Here is a 23,231-nt window from a genome sequence, read left to right on the forward strand (position 1 = left end):
AAAATGTAAGCCCGATGAAAGCAGAGAAAGTGGATTCTTTATGTACATACATGCTGCCTCTTGCCACTTTGGCGATAGCAAGATCTAAAGCTAATTGGAATGGACTCCGACCATGTGTGTTCAAGATTAACATATCGCTGGCATCGGGCTGAAACCTTGTACCTCCAAAATCATTACTTTCAGGAGACCACAAAAAATTTATGTTTGTTCAACCATTACATTACATCATCAACGAGAGCAAGCCCTTTTCAACACTTAAGATTGGTTGACAATTTGTATGAACATCCAAATGTGCAGACTGACTGACCGACAGACAGTATAGGTTTGGGGGGGAATTTACCAAAGTGTGACTTCTGAGGTTTCGGTCCGATGCCAGTGATATGCACTATAATCTTTCTGAACTGCACTTGGAAAATCTTTGATTGTACTTGTTCAGCGTTTGTGTACTTTTTTTTTTATACATGTACTTATTCAGCGTTTCTGTACTTTTTTTGCACAAGTTGATGTTCTCTTAAGTAGCTTATCGTCAAATTTCACAACAGGTTTTTGTATGGCTTCCCGTCACAACCACTGTCAACCAGCAAATGACATGTAAACTCAGTAGCCGCTTCCGGTTTGAAGCCTTATTGTAGAACAAGTATTTCAAATGAATTCTTTTGGTTTCGTTTTTTGACAAAAATGTGTCATTTCAAGTGTACGTTCACATTAAGACGGCAATTAAGCAGCAAACACTAAACAAGACAAACTCACATTTTAGTACCTTTTATTTATTTTTGCTTGATTGTCGGCAAGCGAATGTCACCAACGTCACAGTGACGTAACGTAAAGAAACTTCTTGGACTCGTGTTGCGACGTCACGAGCACCCAGGTGCCTTGAAACATCACAGTACACTCAAGCGCGGGCACCAACGACCAGAGGTGAGCGTCCTGTTACTGTAAAGTCACATAAATTCAGCAGGTAGTTGAAAATAAGGAGACTGATCATTTTGACCACAGGTCTGTCTTTCTAAGCGTGTCTTGAACGTCTAAGTTTCGTTTGTCGTCCTCATCGCACGATCCAAATGTTGCTTTTATGTGTTTAAAATTAAACGACACATTAAATGGCATTTAAAAAATATTAATCAGACCGCCATGTCACTTAATTTAAAAACGAATTTGTTCAAATGTGACTGCGTTGCTGTGATTGAGGCAAGTAGCATACAGCAGGTAGCCGAATGTCTGAGGCGGCCTGAATGCGTCTCCTCTAATCAACTCGAGACCTGTTAGTAAGCGCCTTTGGTTTTCGTGTCCAAGCTCCGTCCGTCAGTCCCGCACTGTCGTGTAACCTACGGAAATTTCTAGGAAGAAACACTGTGTGGAACAATAGTAGAACAAGCAGGGGGTTATAAAGGCGGATTGTGTCCATGGACGCGTCACGTGGGCGCTAGTCAGGCAGGTGCACCGCGGCTTCGGGATTGTTCGCCTCTGCCAGAGAGCTCTCGGGGAAAGACAGCCTCGCTTTTGGCCCGAGAGCCGTTATTAAGGTGAGTACACGGCAGCTACCAAAATCAGAAAATCGCTAAAAGGATTTACTCCTGAGCCCTTTCGCTACGTACCAATTAAGCTAGCTTTTTTTTTTACTTTGGTATTGTGTACTTTGGACTTATACACAACTGTCCCTTGGCGTAACTTTATTATTTTAAGACGAGTGAAAACTTGTCATACGTGACATTATACTATTTAACTGCTTTCCCACGTTACGTGTTGCTTGTAAATTAACACAAGGCATTTAACTGAAATTGAGCATACAAGCCTGAAAGCTCACTACATTTCACATGATGTCACACTCAGTGTGAACACCAGGCGGCATGATTGAAAAACGATTAAGTAAAATAGAGAGGAAGAAAAAGCCTGGTAGATACATAATATGCAAAGTGCCTTGATGCCTCTGTGCTCAATACAAAATGGAGTAAAAAGAAATACAAAATTGCTTCTTGAGAATACCACAGTCTTATATGTGGCCTCTTTAGGACACACAATTTGATGGGTAACCTGAGCTAGGCCATTTTGCCTAGCGTCCTTTATATGATGCTGTCTCTTATTGAGCCAAAGCGGCTGTAACTGCAGTGTTTTATGACAAATTATCTCGTCAAATTTGCTGTCCCTCTCCCATCAGGCTCATCACTTGTGTCTCTCCTCAGCGCCATCGCCAACATGGCAACGGGCCTGTCGGACCAGTCCATCGTCCTGCAGGAGGAGCTCACCTGCCCCGTGTGCTTAGACGTCTTTAGCGACCCGCACCTGCTTCCTTGTGGCCACAACTTTTGTAAGATGTGCCTGGATCGGCTGCGGCAATTAACGGATCAGAGCCGCTTCCATTGCCCGGAATGCCGCAACACCCACCGCTGCAACAAGAGCTTCCAGAAGAACTTCAAACTGGCCAACATCGCTTTCGACTTCCGGCGTCGCCACAGAGCGGCCGCAGCCAGCACGTCAGCTCAGGCTGCCAAAGATTGTGTCGCATCCATCTCGACTGACAAACAAGATTGTGTTCCATGTGACTACTGCCGTCCTCCTACCGCAGAGCTGTCAGGGGCCGGCATGTCCACGGAAGCTGGCGATTCGCAAGACAGACGAGACGTCCAGGAAGGGGCCTCCGCCCCCAACATGGCAGTCAAGATGTGCCTCAAGTGCGAGGTGTCCATGTGCCCGGAGCACATCAAGCCGCATCTGGAGCTGTGGGCCTTCCGAGAGCATCCACTCATAGAACCCATCAGGGACTTCTGGAAGAGAAAGTGCCCTGACCATGATGAGATCTTCAGGTATGTGTTGGAGTAGACGCACACTCCGCCCAGACTTGACAGTGTTTCCTCGGAAAGTCTTAAAATTTCGGTTATTGCGCAGGTACTACTGCCTCGAACACCAAGTGTGCGTGTGCAACGCTTGCAGCATCGAAGGGCGACATGCGGGACACAAAATTAAGACCTTGAGGAACAGCATGATGGATATCAAGGTGTGACACGGCGCGTTCTTCTTTTGTAGTATGCGCTGGTATGGTAAGAACGTTACGGCGTGCGTGTTGGAGGCTTTGTGTGGTGGAAATGAATCTGCGCGACACGGGAATTGAGCAATAGTATCATTTGGTGAAAACGTGTAAATGTCACCACGCCCGACAGCGACCGCATGTTTGACAAAGCCATTTTGGTGCCCGCCAGCAAAAGGTTTTAGACAAGCAGCTCAACAAGGTCCAGAAGAAGTACACCATGGCCAAGAGTATGCTCAACAAGCAGACAGAGATGGAGCAAAAGAACAAGGTGAGGAGGGAGGCGCCGGCATGTCACGTGATCTGTCCTTCGTCGTGACCACCCCCCCGTCCGTCTCTTCCGCAGAAGTTCATCGAGGACTCTGAGGGCTGCTTGGCCAGGCTGCGTCAGGATCTGCTGGAGAAAGTGTCGGACTTTATTAGCCGACTAATGGTGTGCGCACGCACCCACTGCGAATCCAGCGGGCCCACCATCCAGAAGAACATCACTCGCATCTGCCAGGAGCTGTCTTGTCTCAGCGAGGTGCGTTGCAGCGTTGAGAGCCTCATTGGAGAAAGCGACCCCTTCCTCTTCATTGAGGTAAGTCGCTTCTTGGCAGACGTGTTTGCACGCACCCGTCTCTTGTTTTCATGACATCTCTTGTATCATGTTGTGTCCCCCCCAACAGTCCTACAAGACCAAAGGAAAACAGTAAGCTTCCAATTCTATTGCAGTGAGGTATGGACTCCCTCTAGTGGTATGCGAAAGAATCACTGCCTAGTCCAATTCAGTTGTTTACCTTTTTAGCACATTTGCGTTCGATTTTCAAGAAAGTTTATACCTAAATTTACTGAAGTATAATTTTTCAATATTTTGTGCAATACATTTTGATCACTATTTAATCCTTTAAAAAAAAACACAATATTTAAATGAAGTGTTAATGTTCACACTGTTACAGTGTTTTACATTAATAGTAAGTAATACTTTTTAGGACTAAAATCTCAAACTAAGATTTTTGATTAACACGTAGTACGCCATGGCGTTTTATTTAACGTTGGTGACGATGGAGAGCTCTCAGTATTTTTTTCGAGGTGGTTCTTTGATAAGCTTTGATTTCCGCACTCCAGATGTCGTAAATTGCTGAAGAAGAATATGTTTTACCCGGAATACGTGGACTTGGATCGAAGGCTTCTGGGCATAATAATGGAGGAGGAAATGCAAAAGTTCCTCAACAGGGATCTTACCTTTTACATCTTTGCAACCATCAACTTAATATGTAAGCCAGTCAATCTACTCCCATCTCGACCCGAGCGGCAACAATTGTGGCTAAAATGTTCCCTCCCATCAGGTCAACACGAAGACATCGGGGAGGAGAGCGACGAAAATGAGAACATGGTCGGCGAGGAGGTGGAGGTGGAAGAAGCGGGCGAAGCTGATGACAATGACCTTGATGATGGCAATGACCTTGATGAGGGTAGCGAAGAGATGAGTGGAGAGGAAGAGGAAGATGAGGAGGAAGGGCAGGAGAATGAAGACGTTGAACTGAGCGACACTGAGGATGAATCTTACATCACTGAGGAGGAAGAGGAGGAAGATGCAGAAGAGGGGGAAGATGAAGATCAGGAAGAGGGCTATGACGATATTGAGGATGCAGAGGAGGAGGATTAGAGAAATAGCTGATTGTAGAATCTAAGGCTGTAACTCCAATACGGTCTGATTTTTCTACCATGTTACAGGGTATTTTCCTCATAAATCTTACATGCCAAGATCATTCGTTAGAATCTCGGCTCAAACCTTCCTGTATGTTTTTTTTTTTCACGTTCTCACAGTTCTTGTGCAGCTTTTCCCCTCCCACAATTCAAAAACGTATGTAAGATTAATTGGAGACTCTAAATTGTCCGCGAATGCTTGTTTCTTTAACATAACCTGTGATTCAATCTAGGGCGTACCCCGCTTTTCACCTAAAGCCAGCTCAGGTCAGCGTAATCTTTGTTGCGATGCATTAATACCTTCATGCCTGTGAGCCAAAGACTAAGAGTAATAATAATAAAAAGCTTATATTGCGCTTATAATTATCAGCGATTGAATGATTGCATTGTTTTTCTTTCTTCCAATTTTAGAATGTTCACTTAAGCCAGAGAGTTTGCACTTTAATAATTTAATGAGGTGCTACGTTATGTTGGGCGTAATGTTGGATGAAAATTTTTTTGATATGAGATTCTTGTGACTAGCCAAACTGTTATTAAAAGTATTTTTGGAAATGTAAGTTTGTGTAGTCCACTGATATTGTATATATTACTGGATAGCCCATAGAACGCCTATGCAAGCAGTTAAAGCAACTGTCTTATCTCTGCCATCTCGCGAGCAGACTACTGTGTATGTATACAGATTAGACATATACAGCTCGTAGGCTATTAATGTAGGGCAGGGCTGAGGTTGGCGGGGTAGTCACTATTAACAAGTGGACGGTATATGCTGGTTTGAAGACCCTCTTTTTCTGTTATCGCTCAGTTCCTTAGACCCCAATATTAGATTCAGCAGAGGCATCTTTTGTTGAAATAAAGGTATTCCCCTGGGTGTTATTTTATTTTGAAATGGCTTGGTCAGAACCAACAAAAAGCCAAAAAATGGTCAAATAACACCCAGAGGTTAATTAAAAAAGTTTCCTCCTGTAAACATTAAGCATGTTATTTATACATGTATTTAAGGCAAGTTGTAAAATGTCTGAAGTCCTCTTATTTAGCTAATTTAAAACATAAATCATGTTGTATCTACGGAAAAACAAAAGCGACGTACCGGCTTCCGGTTAGCACTTGCTACAGGTATCTAGATTTTCGAGAATTTTAAATATAACTTGTCTTATCGTGCTTATAAGATTTTTATTTGAAAGCTTTTTGGCTGGTTTACTTGATTTGTTTTGCTGAGAAAGTTCAATAAGGGGGGAGGACAGTAAAGCAGCACACATTTTGTCCTCTACAATACACGGACACACAAAGACGACGTACCAGCGTCTGGTTAGCTTTACCTCTCCTCCATGAGCTCTACTGGTTAGCACTATAGTGGGAGCCATCGTTGTGTTGCTGAACAGTACAATTATGAATCATGTTTTGCGAAAGGTATGTACTGTATATACAATCCTTGACTTTATTGTTTTGAATGGTCATCAACGTACGCTTCCTTCGGAACGGTGATCTGAATTGAGTTTTATATGGTTAAATAATGCCCCTACTAAGTCAATTTTTTTGACAGATTCCTCTCACGTTCTTGCGTTGTAATAAGATGGAACAGGTGGCATACAGTAGAGTATTTGCTTGGTGCGACTATGTGTTTGTCCCATTAGTTTCGGTGTTCACCGGTGACCTCCCTTTTAATCCATATAGTACTGGCACAAAGCTTTGCAAACCCACACTTTTTGAAACTACAGTCATTTAAAAGACTAGTTAACTGTAAATCATGACTGCTGATGTTTTGTTTAAATTAGCAGGTGCAAAGTCAAGCGCTGTTCCTCTGCAGGCAAGTACCCCACGTTACTCTCAGTCAACTCTACATTTGTGTTGACTCCTCCTTTTTGTCTTAGAACTCCAGCATGCTCCCGACTTCCGGCTTGGGGTAAGCACACGAGAAAATTTGTGGTACTGTACGACCCTGGTGCATTGGTTACATGAGATGTTGATGTCATGCGAGCAGGAGGCATGACTCAAACTCAAGAAAGGCAATACAGAGGCTCCCCGACCGAGGGCATCGGGAGGTGGCGGCATCTCTTACCCAGAGAAGAGGTGAATGGCAGCCAGAAACATGAACGAGATTCCAGCATCACATCCTAAACACAATTCATCTTCATGTTCAATCAGACAAAGAAAAAGAAAGACCAGCATCAGATGCAGAGCATCACACCTGCCACAAATACGGAATACGGGACCCTCAACGTTCACGTGTCAAGCTACGACATGACAACGGTGGAGCATTACGCTCAGTATATCCACAACCTGTGCAACCGGCTCAGCATCAGCGTAGCAGAGAGGTGACGCAGGAAAAATATAATTTTGATGTTTAAAAGCTGTCGACGTGAAATCTGGTGTACGTTGTGTTGTTCCCGCTCAGCTATGCGCTGCCTACCCAAAGCACAGAGGTGATGCTGATGCAGGAGAGCGGCACCAAGATGTATGTCGACTCTCTCCTGAAGACGCATAGACGTGTCATTCAGGTAATACCCCCACAGGTATTTTCCCAGTGGTACATTTTCATAGCACTGCAGTTTAAAAAACACACAACAAATTCATCTCTGTCCACATGACAATGCATCATGCTCAGCATTTCAGCCAATCAGAGTGCTGAAAAATGTGACATGGTTTTGTTTCTGCGTTTTAGCTCATTTCTCCTTCAGTTGTGCTAACCTTGACCACAGGGGGCAGCACTGTAAAATATAATCATGCTTACATAAATTTAAAAGAAAACACACACCACTACTCTTGACTCAGTAAATGCAACACACACAGTTGAGCAGCCTGAAGGCCACGTTGTGTCCTGTCTTCATGGACGTCCTAGTGAAGAACCAGCCGGAGGGGGTCGACCTGTCAGTGAAGGAGGTGAGTTGGCTTTCATGGACGGCCTCCTCGCCCGCATGTCAGATATATTGTGTTTCAATTTGTCGTTTTTTGCCCCCAGCACACGGAGGCTGACTTCCTGGCCCGCTTCAAGGCGCGACCCGAGGTGGAGAGTCTCGTGGCTCAGATGAGCCAATAGGCTCTGTGCAAAGAATTGTTGCTTTATGTGTATTTTTTGTTGTTGTCATTTAAAAATAAAATCATGTCTGCTATTTTCTGTTAGTGTTTTTCTTGTGTTACCCATGGGGGCAAAAGTAGTGATTATCATGTATGAGTCTGTGAATTAATAATTGATTTGAGTTGAACATTTACTCACCCACTTTGTGTTCAGAGTCTGTCTTCGGCAGGAAGTTGGCCTGGACCGATGCATGTGTGTGTCGAACACATGCTTCTAAAGGAGAAGTGAAAGTTGCAAATGACATGTGACATCACGTCATTTTTGGGGGGGCAGTTTCATCAGCTTTAAAGCTACTCTTGGTTTGAGAAACAGCATGGAAAAAGGAGAAAATCCAGTACAAGACAGCTGTGACACCCACACCTTTGGTGCCCAATGTGTAAGTCATTTATCATGTATTTGGATTGATGGGCATATTCAAGAACAAAATTTAGTCTATGTTGTGACTGAATTTGTCAGTCCATCTCCATCTTTCATTTCCTTTGTCCCGCATTTTCTCTCTTCGCTGCGGGGCACAATGAAGGGTGAGCAAAAGTTTATCTTCTGTATACTGAAGGCAAGCCTATTTTTATGCACATATTTTTCAGTGTCAAATATTCTTTCAATGAAGTGTCCGTATTTTGCATATAAGCAGCTGAACAAAAGCAGTAGCTCTCAGGGATGTGGTTCAAGACACTATGACATAATTGCTTTTGTTTTATAATGCTGAAAGCCAAGAGATTAAATCAGTCATCAAATTGTTTTTTGGGGTAATTAAAAGGATCGTTTACAATATAAAATGGTATTTTTTTTTGTTGTTCAGAAGGGAGATGCTGACATATCAGCTAGATGCTAACCATGCTAATTAGCCTTTATGTGCCTTGCTAGGTGTTGGTTGATTACCGCTTATGGCATGTGTCTGGAATTGCTTACTTCCTCCGTAAACGCTAATTAGCAACCTTTATTTTGTGGAATTTATTGTTAACTCATTTGTTGTACGGGAAAATAGTTTCGAAACATTTCAGCGCACGTTCATTATATCATTGCAGTCGCATAATTGCAACATAGCCTACTGGATCAATGTCACCCAGCGGAACTTCTGTAGCAAATATATTTCAAGATGTACTTGTTTAAAAAAAATTCAAACATAGCACTTAGATGGATCTAATTGCTGAAAACTCATCTATTGCGGTTTTTGTGCTCAGGTCAAACCAATAAAAGTGTTACTTTGGCGCCATCTGGTGGAATCTACGCGTTGTTAAATTTACTTCATTTATGTTAAGGTTTTTTCCCCCGTCTGTTTGAGATGGCCTATTTAGTGGTGGGTGGTCCTTCAAGTCACATTTAAAAGTAAAAGTATGTTTCAACTTCTCTCATCTACCCAACAACAAATGTGAGACTTTGTTATTATTTTTTCCGAGTTCCATAAAGTTTACTATTCTGTGTATGTATGGTCAAATTTGAGTTTAATGACTTGGTCATTTGTAGAAAGTGATCGGGTTGTAATGTCACATCAGTTTGTGCTAGCTGTAAGTTATTTGTCTGTCAGACCAGTGGTGAGTAATTACTTTCCAAGGGGGCGGAAGGTCACAGACGATCGATTGATGTTCAACACTGAACGCGAAAAACTTAGCCAGAGCCGGTCAGAGACTGCGGATGAGCGGAATGTGGCCCACGGGCCGTTCTTAATTTCTGAGTGCCGACATGTGCTGGAGTAACCGTTGTTTGACAAGCTCACGGTTGTCCCTGTAGCCAAGGTAGAGTCGAATGTCCTGCGTCAGCGACCGGCCATGAGGTGACGTGAGTCGAGTTCAAGATGAGTGGCGAGCCGCTGTTGGAGGAGAAGCTGATCAAGCGATCGCAGCAAAAGAGGAGGATGTCTCCGCTCAACTACAAGGAGAGGCTGTTTGTCCTGACCAAAAGCAGCCTCAGCTACTATGACGGAAGGGCGGAGGTAACGCTCCTTTTTTTTGTCATCATACGCATGCGCACAGGAAGAACTTGTGTTCTTATGTCCACAGAAAAAGTGTCAGAGAGGTTCCATCGAGCTGAGTCGCATCCGATGTGTGGAAGTGGTCAAGGATGAGTGCGGGCTCAACCCCTGCCAGAACAAATACCCTTTCCAGGTATGCTGTGCGAGCTCATTGATGACAATGCAGATCTTTTGAAACGTTACCAACAACACTGAAATATGAGCCAACCTCTCACATATATATATTTTTTAAACAAGAGTCAGTTTATAGTCCGCCGTTAGTTACATTGCATCTAGAAAGTATTCAACTCACGTAACTATATAGTCAACCCAATTAATAGTGTGTTTTTGGAATTTGAATTAAGAAGCAAAGCCCCCCCATTTATATCAATATCAGGGGGCGGCCATTTTACCATTTGCTGTCGACTGTAAATAACATCACATTGCTTAAGGGTTCACGTAACGACCAATCATGGCTCACCTGTTTTCTAGGTTTGGTCGTGTGACATTTGCAAGTTGAGCCATGAGCAACTGTCATGTCATTTTCAGTCGACTGCAAGTGGCAAAATGGCCGCCCTCTGAGATGGATCATCAAAATAATATAATTGCAGCATAAAAAATGTGCCTACACATGTTTATTTCATGTTGTACAAGGTCATTATGGCTATCTTTTTTTTTTTAAATGAGATAAATTCCTTTTTGATTTCCAGCCACCACAAGTAATTATATTATTAGACAACTACTTCACTTGTACTCACAAGCCCCCCCAGAATGCCATTAGTACTAATCATGGGTGGGTAGAGTAGTGAAAAAATTGTGCTTAAGAGTGCTGAGGCAAATTTTGTTACGTGGCTATATAAGTAAAGTAAAAAAAAGTGTGTTACATTTAAACTACTCTAAGTACAATGCTTGTCAAAAGTTACTCAAGTAAATTGTAAGGGTGCAAATGTTACTACCCACCTCCGGTGCTAATGTTTGAAAACAATTCTGCAGGTGGTGCACAACACTAACACACTGTACGTGTTCACGCCAAGCCACGACCGCAGGAATGCTTGGGTACAGCGAATCAAAGAGGGTTAGTCCCGTTTGCTTTTCTCAGCATTCAACGCAAACTGTGATGACGTTCATGCGCGTGCGTGCAGAGATCCGAGACAACCAGGAGATCCTGACCAAGTTCCACCCGCAGTTCTGGTGGGAAGGCGAGTGGCTGTGCTGCCGTCAGGCGGAGAAGCAGGCCCCCGGCTGCGAGGAGTACAACCTGTTTGGAGATGGTGAGCGGACACCTTTCTATCAATCCAAAGGGTTGCACAAACCGTACAATATCATTCAGTCAGTTGCTCATCTTCCGCTTTCTGTTCCTCTTTCGTAGCTTCCAGGAAACCGCTACCCCCGATTCCCTCTGAGGACGGAACATACGGCAGGGTAACCAACGCCCCGCTCACACGCTCACTTTCACTGCTCTCCCCTCCTATGGAGGACCAAAAATGCTTAAATAAATAAATAAAGATGGGAAAAAAATATAATTAAAAAATTAAATACAAATATAAACAATTTAAAACAAACAGTATATATAAATAAAAGTCAAAATCAAAAATGAGATTCAAAACAAAAATAAATGTGGAAATAAACACAAATATATATATATATAAATAGAACTAATGTCAACCAATAAATAAAAAGGCACGCTTAGGACCGCCCCCTCATTTGAATAACTTTCATGACAGCGTCTGCAGCATGAAATAAATATGAGAGCGGAGCCTTCTTATTAATTTATTATTTAAATCTATTTGTATATTTATTTTCATTTTTTGGGTCTCATTTTTTATTTTTACTTTTATTTATGTGTGTGTGTGTGTGTTTTTTCATTCATATATTTTTTGCGTTTTAAAATTATATTTTTTATATCCATTTTTATTACTTTTTTTTGGGGGGGGGGGGCATTTTTTTGTGGTGTGAAAGAGGCTAATTATTTGTCCTCTTTTGCGTGTTCCAAAAGAATTGAAGACAGATTTCTTGTAAGAAAAACTCCTTGCAAGGATGATTTATTTCAGAGAGTCTCCGGTCAACGGCAACACTGAACATCACCTAGATGGTGGAATTTCAGAGTGCACATGTGCCCCCTCCCTTGGTAAAGAGGGCACTTTATAGAATCGAGTTTCGAAAGTAAAACGCCTTTTTTCCTCCCATAATGAATAAGCAAAACAGATTGGTTCTCCCACAACATGTCACACAACAGAAGAAAAATAGAGAACAAGAAAAACAGTATTCTCAGCATACAGCCGCAGCTGCGTTCATCTTTTTAGACAAAATATACTTTCAGGGTTCTTTTCGTACTTTTTCCCCAAAACAATATCTCACAAACAAATTGAGTGGCCGTGAGTGATGGTGCTCCCAGGGTATGTGTGCGTTCTCCCTCACGAACAGAATGTGTGTGCGCAAAGCACTGAGAAGGAATTTTAGACCAAACAACGTACCAGCTTATGTTAAGGTCAAATTATACTGAGTTCAACACTATTTTACCAACTTTACATCTATAAAACATTTCAACATGGTTAATATATGAAATAAAGAATTTAAAAATGTTAATAATGTATAACAAGTCCTCTATACCCTCCCTCCTCCAGAACCCACGGCCGCCCTCTCCCGAGGCGTGCGACTGCGGTGAGGACACGGTGGTGGCGCTTTACGACTTCGCTGGCAGCGAGCAGCACGACCTCAGGCTTGTCAAAGGCGACGAATACGTCATCGTGGAGCGTTGTGACGTCAACTGGTACAAAGCACGCAACCAGGACGGGTACGTTGGGAACACCTTGTCACGTCTAAGTGACACCGTCATCATCATCATCTCTCCGCACACACTCCCGTTCCTCTTCCTCCAGGGAGGAAGGCTACATCCCGAGTAACTACGTCACTGAGAAGAAATCCGGGAACCTGGCGCAGTTTGCGTGAGTTTTAATTATTAGACAGCTGACGGGTGTAAAAGCTTCCAGATATATATATATATGTGTGTGTCTCTGTCACGGGTGCAAGCTGGTACAGCAAACAAGTCAACAGGAATAAGGCTGAGGAGCTCCTGCGGAAAGAGGTGAGGACTTCTGGGTATCCTTTTTTGAGATATTTTCCATGATTGTTCTTACATCTCCTGTTTAAAAGGGAATGTAACCAAAAAGAATGTCTACAATATGTTCTATGTGGCCCCACTAGTCTAAACACGATATTCCGATTAATTTTGCTTTGTGGAATATAAATTAAGCAGCAAAATCAGGGGGCGGCCATTTTGCCACTTGCTGTTGCCCTTTAACTGCATGCATGCATGCATAGCAGATAGTATTTTCTGTTTTTTTATGGTCAAATAAATTTGAAATGTGTTTTCATAAGTTTATATATATTATTTTTATTACAGGTGGGACTGAAACATCCTTGCAATAATGGGGGTTTCCCCTGTCTTATTTCCGTCTGTGTCGCCCCCTACAGGACAAAGAAGGTGCCTTCATCGTCAGAGAGTCCAGCACTCGGGGAACTTACACGGTGTCACTCCACACCAGGTTCTTGGCAGGGTAAGTGCCACACACTCGCGCCTGTTGCCCTGACGGATGACAGCGACACATTTTTCATGTTGTTCCGCAGGAAGGGAGGCGGCGCCATTAAACATTACCGCATCAGGGAGACCAAAGGCTCGCCCAAACAGTTTTACCTGGCGGGCAAGCACATGTTTCCATCCATCGCAGAGCTCATCACGTACCATCAACACAACGCGGCAGGTGCGTCACACACACACACGGCCATTATGAAAGACTCAATTACAAACCTTTTGTCACATACACTACATGATTTGCATTGTAAAAATAATCAAACAACTCTCATCACGTCAGGGCTTGTTACCAGATTACGATATCCTGTCGGGAAACAGGACAGGTCTGCTCCATCCACAGCCGGCTTCAGTTACGGTGGGACTTTTTTTTCTTTTTTTAAAGGGAAAGTCAACCTTAAACATTTCTTGACAATAATATGTTATATGTGACCTCACTAGTCTAAAAGTGACATTCTGATTAATATTACCTTTGTGGACTATGCAGCAAAATCCAGCCGTATTTATCCATATCGGATATATTGCTGTCGACTGAAGATGACATCACAGTTGCTCATGGGTCAGGTAACAACCAATCACAGCTCACCTGTTTTCTGAAGCTGAGCTGTGATTGGTTGTTACTTAAGTCCTGAGCAACTGTGATGTCATTTTCACTCGACGGTAAGTGGCAAAATGGCCGCCCTCTGATATTGATAAGAATTGCTGGATTTTACTGCTTCACTCATATACCATTAACGCAATATTAACCAAAATACTGTATTTAGACAAGTGGGCGCTGCATAGAACGTATCAAGAATTTTTCAGTGAAGGTTGCCTTCCCCTTTAAATATATATATGATGCTGTTCCGGTGAAGCTATTGTGACATCTGGCTCGAACCCCTTCCAGATAAGTGGGAGATCAACCCGAGCGACCTGACCTTCATGAAAGAGCTTGGCAGCGGTCAGGCCGGGGTGGTGCGGCTGGGCATGTGGAGGGCTCAGCACAAAGTTGCCATCAAGGCCATCAAGCGGGGCGCCATGTTTGAAGAGGACTTCATCGAGGAGGCCAAGGTCATGATGTACGTTGGAAAGGTGACCAGGAGTATTTGACCGAGGGCATTTTTAGACAATTGTATTCTTCCCGACGTCTCTGTCGTCCCCGCAGGAAGTTGTCTCATCCCAAGCTGGTGCAGCTGTACGGCGTGTGCAGCCAGCAGCGGCCCATCTACATCGTGACCGAGTTCATGGAGCACGGCTGCCTGCTGGACTTCCTGCGCAGTCGGCGAGGCGGCTTCGGCGCCGCCTCGCTGCTGAGCGTCTGCCTGGACGTGTGCGAGGGCATGCAGCACTTGGAGAGCAGCAGCTTCATTCACCGAGATCTGGGGGCCAGGAACTGCCTGGTGAATGACGCCCTGGCGGTCAAGGTGTCTGACTTCGGCATGGCCAGGTGAGCCCGGCCTCCCTCGCCGCCCGCCAAGCGCATGAAGCAGCGTTGACATGTGTCCCTCTGCGTCGCGCAGGTACGTTTTGGACGACCAGTACACCTCGTCGTTGGGCTCCAAGTTCCCCGTGAAGTGGTCGCCTCCAGAAGTCTTTGACTTCTGCAGATACAGCAGCAAGTCTGACGTCTGGTCCTACGGTCAGACGCCACAACAGACCATAAGCCTCGCGGGAATCTTCTTGTACGCTCAGCAAATGTGGTGGACTCTGTTCTCAGGTGTGCTGATGTGGGAGGTGTTCACTGAAGGCCGCATGCCATTTGAGCAGAGTGACAACCATGAGGTCGTTGCCTTGGTAACAAAGGGTCACCGCCTCCCTTGGCCCAAACTTGCCTCGGCGACAATCTATGACATCATGCAGCTGTGCTGGCAGGAGGTCAGCCCACCCCACATGCATTATGTCTTTTTATTTTTTTTTAAGTACACATGAATGACTCCTTTTGCTTTGTCCGCAGAGACCCGAGGACCGTCCATCTTTCTCGCAGCTTTGCCTCATGATCTCTGATGTTCTGGAGGGTGACGTCGCGCTCGCCAACTGACAGGCTGTCATCATCCACGCCACGTGCAGCGGCGGTAAACGGCTCAACAGAAGTCACTCCTTTTTGGACTCCTCCAGTCAACAATACATTGTTTTTGAAAACAAGCTTGAGATACAAGTGACCTGAATTAGGAGTTTTTCCAGGTACAAACTCTCGTCCATTTTTTGGGGGTGTGCGTTTTTGTATGCTTTGATTTGTGAGCAGAAATTTGAGATACGAGCACTGCATGGAGACAGTCAAGTCAATTTACTTCACAATAAGCAACCGCTTGGAAGAGGAGAAAAGAGACTTCAAGATGATCCCTCTCCCAGTTCAGAAAATAAAGACAATTATATGTTGTGTATTTCAAACGTCCAAATAATGTTGCCCTAAAATTGTCCTTGCAAGCTAAACGTGAACACATAAGGGGAAAACTCAAAAACCGTATAATACGTTCTATTTGAAATGTTGCAAGTATCCCAAAGACGTATTTATACGTTATGTTTTTTATGCTTAGGCATTCAGAAGGCTTTGATGCGGCCTCTCAATTGCAAAGAACGATTGAAGAAATAGCAGTTATTACACAAACGGCCAGCAGGTGGCAACAGAGCAAGAGATCAACCAGGGGCCGTGTTGGGTATTTTTTTTTTATAAATAGATTTGTGAATAATGATGAAACTATATATAATGCTAATTGCTGCAAAACGTAAACAGATAGAAACATACTTTTTTTTCCTGATGAAAGAAGAGATTCATCTTTCTTTTGGTAGGTTCCATGTTTTTGTAGCAATAGAACACAATATTCCGTGGGCCTTGCAAAATCAGTCAAAATCCAGTAAAACAGCCGGGAGTGAAGGGGATTGCTTCTGTGAAAATGGCTGGGAGCGAATGAGTTAAACAAGTGATATTTGGACACATGTAGACGGATGATATCACAACACTTACATGCATATATTATATATCTAATATTGCAACTTAGTGAGTCACTGAAAGTCATGTTGACTCGTCTGTCTGTCTGCATGACTTAATCATACTGCCTCCAAATGGCAAAGGCGGGCACACCAGAAAAAAATAACTTAGAATTCTTATATATATATTTATTTTTATTTTTTTTTACAAAGTACAGTATTGTATTTCTTTTAAAAAACACATACATACAAAAAATATTTTTGGGGGTGAGGTAAGAATGGATTATTGATACTATCATGTATTTTAATGAAGAATGATGATTTCGGTTTCAGTGTTTTGACTAATGAATGTCAAGGAGCCAATTAAACTTTATCATGTGGCGCCTCTATATTGAATTCTCAAAACGAGAGTCAAGATCACATTCGGGCTATTAAAAATGCTGTAATAAGAAATATGCGGCATTGTTTCTTATTCCATCCCAACCAATCCCCTCAAAATGTCCTTTTTAATTTCACTCATGCAAGCACAATTTGATGCAAACAGTAATAGAAGCACATTTTTTTTGTGGCCACTTCTGCTCCTTTTGGTGTGAAATGTCATAGCAGCGTCAGTGAGAGCAAGTAGCCGGCAGCAATTGCTGCCGCTGCGACTGCTGCCGCCGCAACTAGGAGGAGTCCCTTGAGGATGTGTGCATTATCCGCCCGGGGACTCGCCGGCGTCCCGTCGACCGCGCTGGCTGCAAAGACAACACACAAGCTCAGGTGCTATTTCTGTTTCATGAAGACATTTTTAGGCCTACCTGTGACGATTACTCGATATTTTCCCGATTTCACGCCGGTGCTGGTGTTGACTTGACACTGGTACACGCCCGAGTCTTCCATTCGCAATCTGGACAATTGCAGGCTTATTTGTCCCCGTCTCAGAGCGTCCCTGTTGCACTGCACGCGGCCTACCAAATGGACCGCCACGCCGTCCCGTAATTGAAAGAGGACGGTGACCTCGCCCTCCCTCAAGAGTTCGCAGTGGATCCGAAGCGAGGTGAGGGACGTGTTGGGGTAGCTGCTGAACTTCCAACCCAGAGTGATGTTGTCATTTTCTCGCGCCCGGTAGGAGTCCCGAGTCCCATTCACGTCAACGACGGGCGTGAGGTCGCGTGATCGCTCAGGAATGGACCTGTCGGAGGAAGACGTCTCACAAACGCAGCTGGACGTCAGGCTGATGAGAAGAGTGATCCGGAAGATCGTCGTCATCTTCCTTGGGGCGGCCACAAGCACGTCGGGCGTTGGAACACTGCCAAAAGCTTGGTGCTCAATATTTGATCTGTCCTCAAAAAGGACGGGCTGACGGAATGCCCACCAGTGCAGATCGTCTGTGGTGAGTCATCACAAGACAGCAAAACCAGAAGTCACCTGAAGTTGAATGTTGGAGATGTCTGGAGATCAAGTGAATTTTGACAGCTCTAGTGACACCTGGAAAATGGGTGTGTTCCCATCAGACGGGCCATTCCTAACCCCCACCCCACTTTTTTTGTGTGTGTACATTTCAAAAGTTAAGCTTCTCTCAGGCCCGGAGCTATGTGCTCACACGTCATTGCGACATCGCCTCATGTGAATGTTTACAATGCGTTTGAAGTGCATAGAATGTTGAAGTAAACCCCCTAAAAAGTTTGAATTGCTATCTCGGTCGAATACAATCGGAAAGCCTTTATTGAGGTATGGCTTGCAAGGATGGTGCATTTGCGGAATAAGCAACACTTGGAGTCGTTAGCTATCATGTGCCTCGTCTGCAGGAACAGAACCAGTCTTTCCATTTCAAAGGAATAACATTGAATGTACATCTGGATATTGTCTCACAATCCTCTCCGTCTGTGTTTAGGGCACTCGCCATCAAAGTAGGCGTTGCTGTGGAGAGGAGGCCCCTCCCTCTCCCAGTCTGCGTGCTGCAGCAGGCGTGACTCCTTGACGGGCCAGTGGGAGGGAGCAAAGGTTAAAAAGAGGCACTGCATCGTCGACGTCCTCAGAATTCTTTACAGGGCGCCGTCCAGTTTTCCTTTTGGGATTCAACAGGTGAGTCTCGGCCGCCTTTTTCTGTTTACCTGCGGGAGCGTTTGCGTATCCATTTTCCGTGGCTTCCGATTTGAGCAGGGTGTGTTGCTGCTATGATTCCTTTGCAGGTTGTGAGTCACAAGATACTGAAACGCACCCACACATGAGACAAAGGTGATTGCGCAATGTTTTAGTTTCTGTAGCAACCTGGTGGAGAATGAGTGAAATGCGGGATGTTTTAGAAAAGCGCCAGGACTGGTGACCCAAAAGATAACTTTCAAACCCACCTGCACGTCGACAAAGGTGGGTTGCTTCACCATGGCAACACGCCTGCTCGCAATGCTCTGAGCATCTGACACTTCCTGGCGTCACCGTGCTGCAGCAAACTTCCTGCACTCTAAAAACACCCAATTATGGATCAAAATGCGTCAATTTGAACCAACTTTCTGGGTTGTTTTATATAAAATGACCCAAGTAAAGGATCTGACCAATATTCATGAGTTGTTTTACGCTGAAAGATCCATTTCTTGACTCAAAGTTGGGTCAAATCGACCCAAGCAGAGGATCGGTCCATTTTTGACTCGTAGTTGGGTTATTTTTGACCCAACTGTTTTTAGTGTGGGATTTTGTTTCTCCTTCCCAAGATCAGGCTGACCCAATTTGAAGACGACAATCAAATGTTGCTCAACCCCAAGCATGTCTGGTCCGGACTCTGGAATTAGGAGTCTCTGTTAAAACCCGTTAAGCTCACACCTCCCTCTGCACAAACACACTTGACAAAACCTGCTCATGCTCAGCCATGTTGTGACTATTTCTCCCTTTTTTTTTTGGACTCCGCAGCTGCGCCCCGATGGCGCCAGCCAACAGCTCCACGCACCTGCTGAAGAACGAGAGCATCGTGGACAGCACGGCCTCCACCACCGTGGGCGCGCTCATCCTCAGCCTGGTCTTCCTCGTGGGCTTCCCCGGCAACCTCTTCGTCATCTGGAGCATCCTGGCCCGGGCCCGAAAGCAAACCGTCACCACCGTCCTCCTCCTCAACCTGGCCATCGCCGACGGTTCGCTGATGGCGCTGACGCCGTTCTTCATCGCCTACCTGGTGATGAAGAGGTGGGTGTTCGGGACGGTGATGTGTAAGGCGCTCTTCTACCTGTGCCTGGCCAACATGTATGCCTCCATCTACATCATCACCCTCATGAGCCTCTATCGACTGCTGGCCGTGCTGCGGCCGCACCGCGTAAGCGCCATGGTGGGCCACAGGACGGTCACGTGGACGCTGGCGCTCATGTGGGCGCTGGTGGCGGGCGCCTCTGTGCCCGCCGTCCTCTTCCGCGACGTGAGGACGAACGCCGGCCGCGCCATCTGCAACTCCTACCATGAAGACGACAGTCACGTGAGTTCTCTCAGATTTTTTTTCCTCCTTTCTATAAAAAGAAAAGACAGACCAAAGGAAATGGAAATGAAGGAAATGGTTGCTTCCACCATTCAAGTGGATCAGAGTGTCTATAAATGACTACTTTTGTAAGATGCAGTGGATATAAAGTCGACACCCCCCTGTTGAAATGTATTTGATTGGGAAAAAATTGAAGTTGTAGAATTTCACTCAAGAAGAGAGTGGACAAGGAGGTGAGATTGATGTGCAGACAATGTGTATACAATAAAGAAAGATAAATGACAATGACCAAGATAAATTATTTCAAAACTTTAAATTATTAAATAATAAATAATAATAATAATAATAATAATAATAAATTATTTCAAAACTTTGTCCGTCTACAGTTGTAATCAAAAGTGTACATACTCTTTGGGTATGTAAACTTATGAGCGCAACTGTATAATGTGACCTGAAACTTAGGGAGGGCCAAAAACTGAAAAATAAAAAATACACAAAAGTGTATATTAACTACTGATATAAAAAATATATATAATTAAAAAATGAAATACAAAAAAATAAATATCAATGGAAATAAAACAACAACAATATTTATCCATAAAAGTAAAAATAAAAAACGCGATTCAAAAAATTTAAAATAAATACAAAAATAAATAAATAAATATATAAATAGAATTAAATGTCAATCAATAAATAAGTACGCTCTGCTTTCATATTTATTTATTTCATGCTCCAGGCGCTGACATATTGATCAACCAATAAGCAAAGAGTTCAACCCAAGACGGATTTAGGACCACCCCCTCATTTGAATAACATTTCATGACTCATTTCAAGCTGACAGCGTCTGCAGCATGAAATAAATTAATATTAGGGCAGATACTTTTTATTGATTGATATTTATATACATATATTTTGTATTTATGTCCATATTTATTTTCATATTTTATTTTTTAAGTCTCATCTTTTATTTTATTTTTTCTACTTTTTATTTATTTCTGTACATACATATTTTGTTGTTGTTTTTATTTCCAATTATTTATTTTTTGTATTATTTTTTCATTATATTTGTATATCCATATTTATTAATTTATTTTTTTGTCATGTTTGGAAGTCATTTAAAGGGCCTTTGATTAACCCCAAATAAATTTAAAATATACCACGACGTGGATCAGTGGTATGGTGGTCGCCTCCCAATCCAGAGGTTGTGTGTTCGATCCCAAGCCATTGTGACCATGTCGAAGTATCCTTGAGCAACATACTGAACCCCCAGCTGCTCCTGATGCTGCGTCATCAGTAGGTCAATGGGAAGTCGAATGTAAAGCGCCTTTTAAGGTGGTCAGAAAAAGTCCACTAGAACAGCTGAACTTAATTAGATTCTTTATTTCCTAGTTGTAATAGGGTGAGCACTCTCTGCACAACATTCACAGGAGGTTGTCTCTTGTGCAGACGGTCATCCAGTACATGTTGGAGCTGGTTTTGGGCATCCTGATCCCGTACAGCATCGTGGTGGTCAGCTACATCTGCATCCTGCGCCGCATCCGACAGACCAAATTCCGCCGGCGCATCCGTAGCGAGAAACTCATCCTGGCCATCGTGGTGACCTTCTGCGTCTTCTGGCTGCCCTACCACATCGTCAACATAGTACAAGTACGTCGTGCAAAACCGGCACATGTGGAGTCCATACAAGCATTTACGTGCCGTTTGTGTCCTTAGGTCACGTGGGCGCTCTGTCCCGATGGTTCGGTCAAAACAACGTAAGCCGTCATTTCAAATATTTGAGCCTTTGTTGTTTTGATTATGATCGGAAGTGAGGCTTCCTGCTTGGTTGTTGTTTTTCGGCTTTGCCAGCATCTTCACTCTTCCTTTTGGATTGGGGATCTGAAGTTTTGCCTCTCAGTTTCTTTTCCTTAGCCCTGCTTGTCAATTATGGAGTAAGATCACCGTCAAAAGGCGTATCCGTGATAAACGTTTCTTTTACGTAAAAAAACGAAGGCGTATCTGTGATAGTTTCGTATCCATGATAAACGATTCATATCCGTAATAGTAATGTTTGGTATGTTCGCGTGTCAAAATTGTGTGTGTGTGTGTGTGTGTATGATTTTTTTTCTTGTGAGTACGAATCAAAATTGTGCGTGTGGATTTTTTTCTTGCGGATACGACTCCTCGGTTGTGAATACGCCTCCACTGCTGTGGATACGAATCCAGAACATGCAAATGTGGATGACGTCACAGGCAGGTCACAGGGGAAACTATTCGAGCTGCGATTCCTCCACCTCTGCCTGTGACAAAAAGTTTTTTGTTTTTTTTGCATGCGCCAAGAAGATAGAAGATCGCAAAAATGGCGGACGCGCGCGGTTTGGACGGGGCTTCTCACAGCTCAGGTCAAGCGTCATCTCAGCAGGTAATATTAACAACGTCAGTATCCAATTTATTTAATATAAATGTTTTTTTTATTTTATTGTATTATTTTTAAAATAATAAAATAAAACAAACATTAAATAAAATAAAAAGTTTCATTGTAGCAGGTAGCGTTAACGTCGGTATTCAATTATTTTATAAATTTTATAATTATTATTATTTTAAATGCGCATTTTTGCGATCTATCTTCAAGCAAAAAAAAGAAGAAATCGCAGCTCAACTAGTCGCATCCGCAGGAAAAAAATCCACACATGCACAATTTTGATTCGTACTCGCAAGAAAAAAATTCACACACATTTTTGACATGCGAACACACGAAAACATGAATGGTTTATCACGGATACGCCTTTGTTTTTTGTTTTTACAGATACGCTTTTTGACAGTGATCTTACTCCATAGCCAATCTTCTTGGCCTCAACCAGGAACTCCTTAAGTGTTTTGATTCTGGCTTTTCAAGATGTCCGTTTCATCTCTAACTGCTATTCATGAGAGCTTGTCATCCAAAAGGCTGGCGAGAATCTGGCACCGGAGCCGCGCAGTCACGTCCTCCGTGGCCTTCATCAGCAGCTGCGCCAACCCGGTGCTCTACTTCTTCGCCGGCAAGTCATACATCCGGCGCGAGGGTCTGGCCTTCATGGCCCGCCTGTTTGAGGCGGCCGGTCTGGATTCGGTCAGCAGGAAGAGTCGTCAGAACAGCCAGAACAGCCGCGACAAGGACAAAGAGGCGGATGGCGTCATGCTGAAGGACAAAGTTCAGGAGTCCAACTCCAGCTTCACTGTCAAAGCGCTGAAGCCTGAGACGTGACGTTGGAGCCTCAGACGTCACGCCGTGGCTGGCTGGCGTTTTTTTTTTTTTTAATGTCAATGCCAAACTGTTGCCGTGTTGGAGCTCAAAAAGATCTCTGGCAACTTTTGACATCCATTTTTCATGCCATGTTGTTGTGCTGGACTGTCTTATGCAAATATGTTTGTGTGGCAGAAAAGGTCCAAATAAAGAAAATGGAAAGTTTTGTTTCAGCTGCGCTGCAACAAATGTAAAAAAAAAAGAAAAAAAAAAGTCAAAATAACGAGTCATTGGTGACAACATGTCTCTGATTTGTCATTTAGAAACTTCCGGATGTCTTTCTTGTGTTGTTCGTTCATGTCCCG

The 23,231-nt window shown here is 43.7% G+C and overlaps 5 protein-coding genes across 14 annotated transcripts; 4 read left to right on the top strand and 1 right to left on the bottom strand.

Moving 5' to 3' along the window:
• The first annotated feature begins 801 nt into the window (after window positions 1-801).
• On the top strand, window positions 802-5,268 carry LOC144034489 (E3 ubiquitin/ISG15 ligase TRIM25). 4 transcript variants are annotated; one of them, XM_077543271.1, is made up of 8 exons: window positions 802-918; window positions 2,181-2,801; window positions 2,884-2,992; window positions 3,195-3,293; window positions 3,369-3,602; window positions 3,691-3,713; window positions 4,130-4,278; window positions 4,351-5,268. In XM_077543271.1, exons 2-8 carry the CDS (start codon window positions 2,194-2,196, stop codon window positions 4,668-4,670), a joined length of 1,542 nt encoding a protein of 513 aa, XP_077399397.1. In that variant the 5' UTR covers window positions 802-918; window positions 2,181-2,193; the 3' UTR covers window positions 4,671-5,268. The 4 variants fall into 4 exon arrangements, with proteins under 4 accessions (XP_077399397.1, XP_077399399.1, XP_077399398.1 ...); XM_077543273.1 differs by having other exon boundaries at window positions 841-918; window positions 2,156-2,801; XM_077543272.1 differs by lacking the exon at window positions 802-918 and adding an exon at window positions 925-1,523 and having other exon boundaries at window positions 2,156-2,801.
• Window positions 5,269-5,837: 569 nt separating this feature from the next.
• Window positions 5,838-7,818, top strand: mrpl48 (mitochondrial ribosomal protein L48). 4 transcript variants are annotated; one of them, XM_077543280.1, is made up of 8 exons: window positions 5,860-6,118; window positions 6,487-6,515; window positions 6,580-6,611; window positions 6,690-6,778; window positions 6,854-7,023; window positions 7,104-7,206; window positions 7,499-7,588; window positions 7,668-7,818. In XM_077543280.1, the coding sequence occupies exons 1-8, from the start codon at window positions 6,098-6,100 to the stop codon at window positions 7,743-7,745; spliced, it is 612 nt and encodes a 203-aa protein (XP_077399406.1). In that variant the 5' UTR covers window positions 5,860-6,097; the 3' UTR covers window positions 7,746-7,818. The 4 variants fall into 4 exon arrangements, with proteins under 4 accessions (XP_077399404.1, XP_077399403.1, XP_077399406.1 ...); XM_077543279.1 differs by having other exon boundaries at window positions 5,907-6,118; window positions 6,484-6,515; XM_077543278.1 differs by having other exon boundaries at window positions 5,838-6,118; window positions 6,487-6,611.
• Window positions 7,819-7,934: 116 nt separating this feature from the next.
• On the top strand, window positions 7,935-16,974 carry tec (tec protein tyrosine kinase). Of its 4 annotated transcripts, XR_013288224.1 has the most exons (18): window positions 7,935-8,160; window positions 9,513-9,714; window positions 9,782-9,886; window positions 10,726-10,807; window positions 10,875-11,003; window positions 11,102-11,154; window positions 12,357-12,526; window positions 12,612-12,677; window positions 12,763-12,817; window positions 13,207-13,289; window positions 13,360-13,493; window positions 13,605-13,679; window positions 14,208-14,379; window positions 14,466-14,747; window positions 14,821-14,939; window positions 15,018-15,175; window positions 15,255-15,481; window positions 16,829-16,974. XR_013288224.1 is itself a non-coding variant. In XM_077543267.1 (17 exons), the coding sequence occupies exons 2-17, from the start codon at window positions 9,577-9,579 to the stop codon at window positions 15,336-15,338; spliced, it is 1,905 nt and encodes a 634-aa protein (XP_077399393.1). In that variant the 5' UTR covers window positions 7,935-8,160; window positions 9,513-9,576; the 3' UTR covers window positions 15,339-16,614. The 4 variants fall into 4 exon arrangements, 3 of the variants coding, with proteins under 3 accessions (XP_077399393.1, XP_077399394.1, XP_077399395.1); XM_077543267.1 differs by lacking the exon at window positions 16,829-16,974 and having other exon boundaries at window positions 15,255-16,614; XM_077543268.1 differs by lacking the exons at window positions 7,935-8,160; window positions 16,829-16,974 and adding an exon at window positions 8,182-8,305 and having other exon boundaries at window positions 15,255-16,614.
• Window positions 16,823-18,591, bottom strand: LOC144034827 (uncharacterized). The gene is made up of 5 exons (XM_077543900.1): window positions 18,559-18,591; window positions 18,322-18,417; window positions 18,111-18,225; window positions 17,026-17,595; window positions 16,823-16,962 (listed from the first exon to the last, which is right to left on the bottom strand). Exons 1-5 carry the CDS (start codon window positions 18,589-18,591, stop codon window positions 16,823-16,825), a joined length of 954 nt encoding a protein of 317 aa, XP_077400026.1.
• LOC144034491 (leukotriene B4 receptor 1-like) lies at window positions 18,154-23,099 on the top strand. The gene is made up of 5 exons (XM_077543276.1): window positions 18,154-18,292; window positions 19,112-19,664; window positions 21,111-21,311; window positions 21,378-21,418; window positions 22,590-23,099. The coding sequence occupies exons 2-5, from the start codon at window positions 19,122-19,124 to the stop codon at window positions 22,885-22,887; spliced, it is 1,083 nt and encodes a 360-aa protein (XP_077399402.1). The 5' UTR covers window positions 18,154-18,292; window positions 19,112-19,121; the 3' UTR covers window positions 22,888-23,099.
• The last annotated feature ends 132 nt before the right edge of the window (window positions 23,100-23,231 follow it).

Source organism: Vanacampus margaritifer, chromosome 15 (assembly GCF_051991255.1).
Source record: "Vanacampus margaritifer isolate UIUO_Vmar chromosome 15, RoL_Vmar_1.0, whole genome shotgun sequence".
Lineage (NCBI taxonomy): Eukaryota > Metazoa > Chordata > Actinopteri > Syngnathiformes > Syngnathidae > Vanacampus > Vanacampus margaritifer.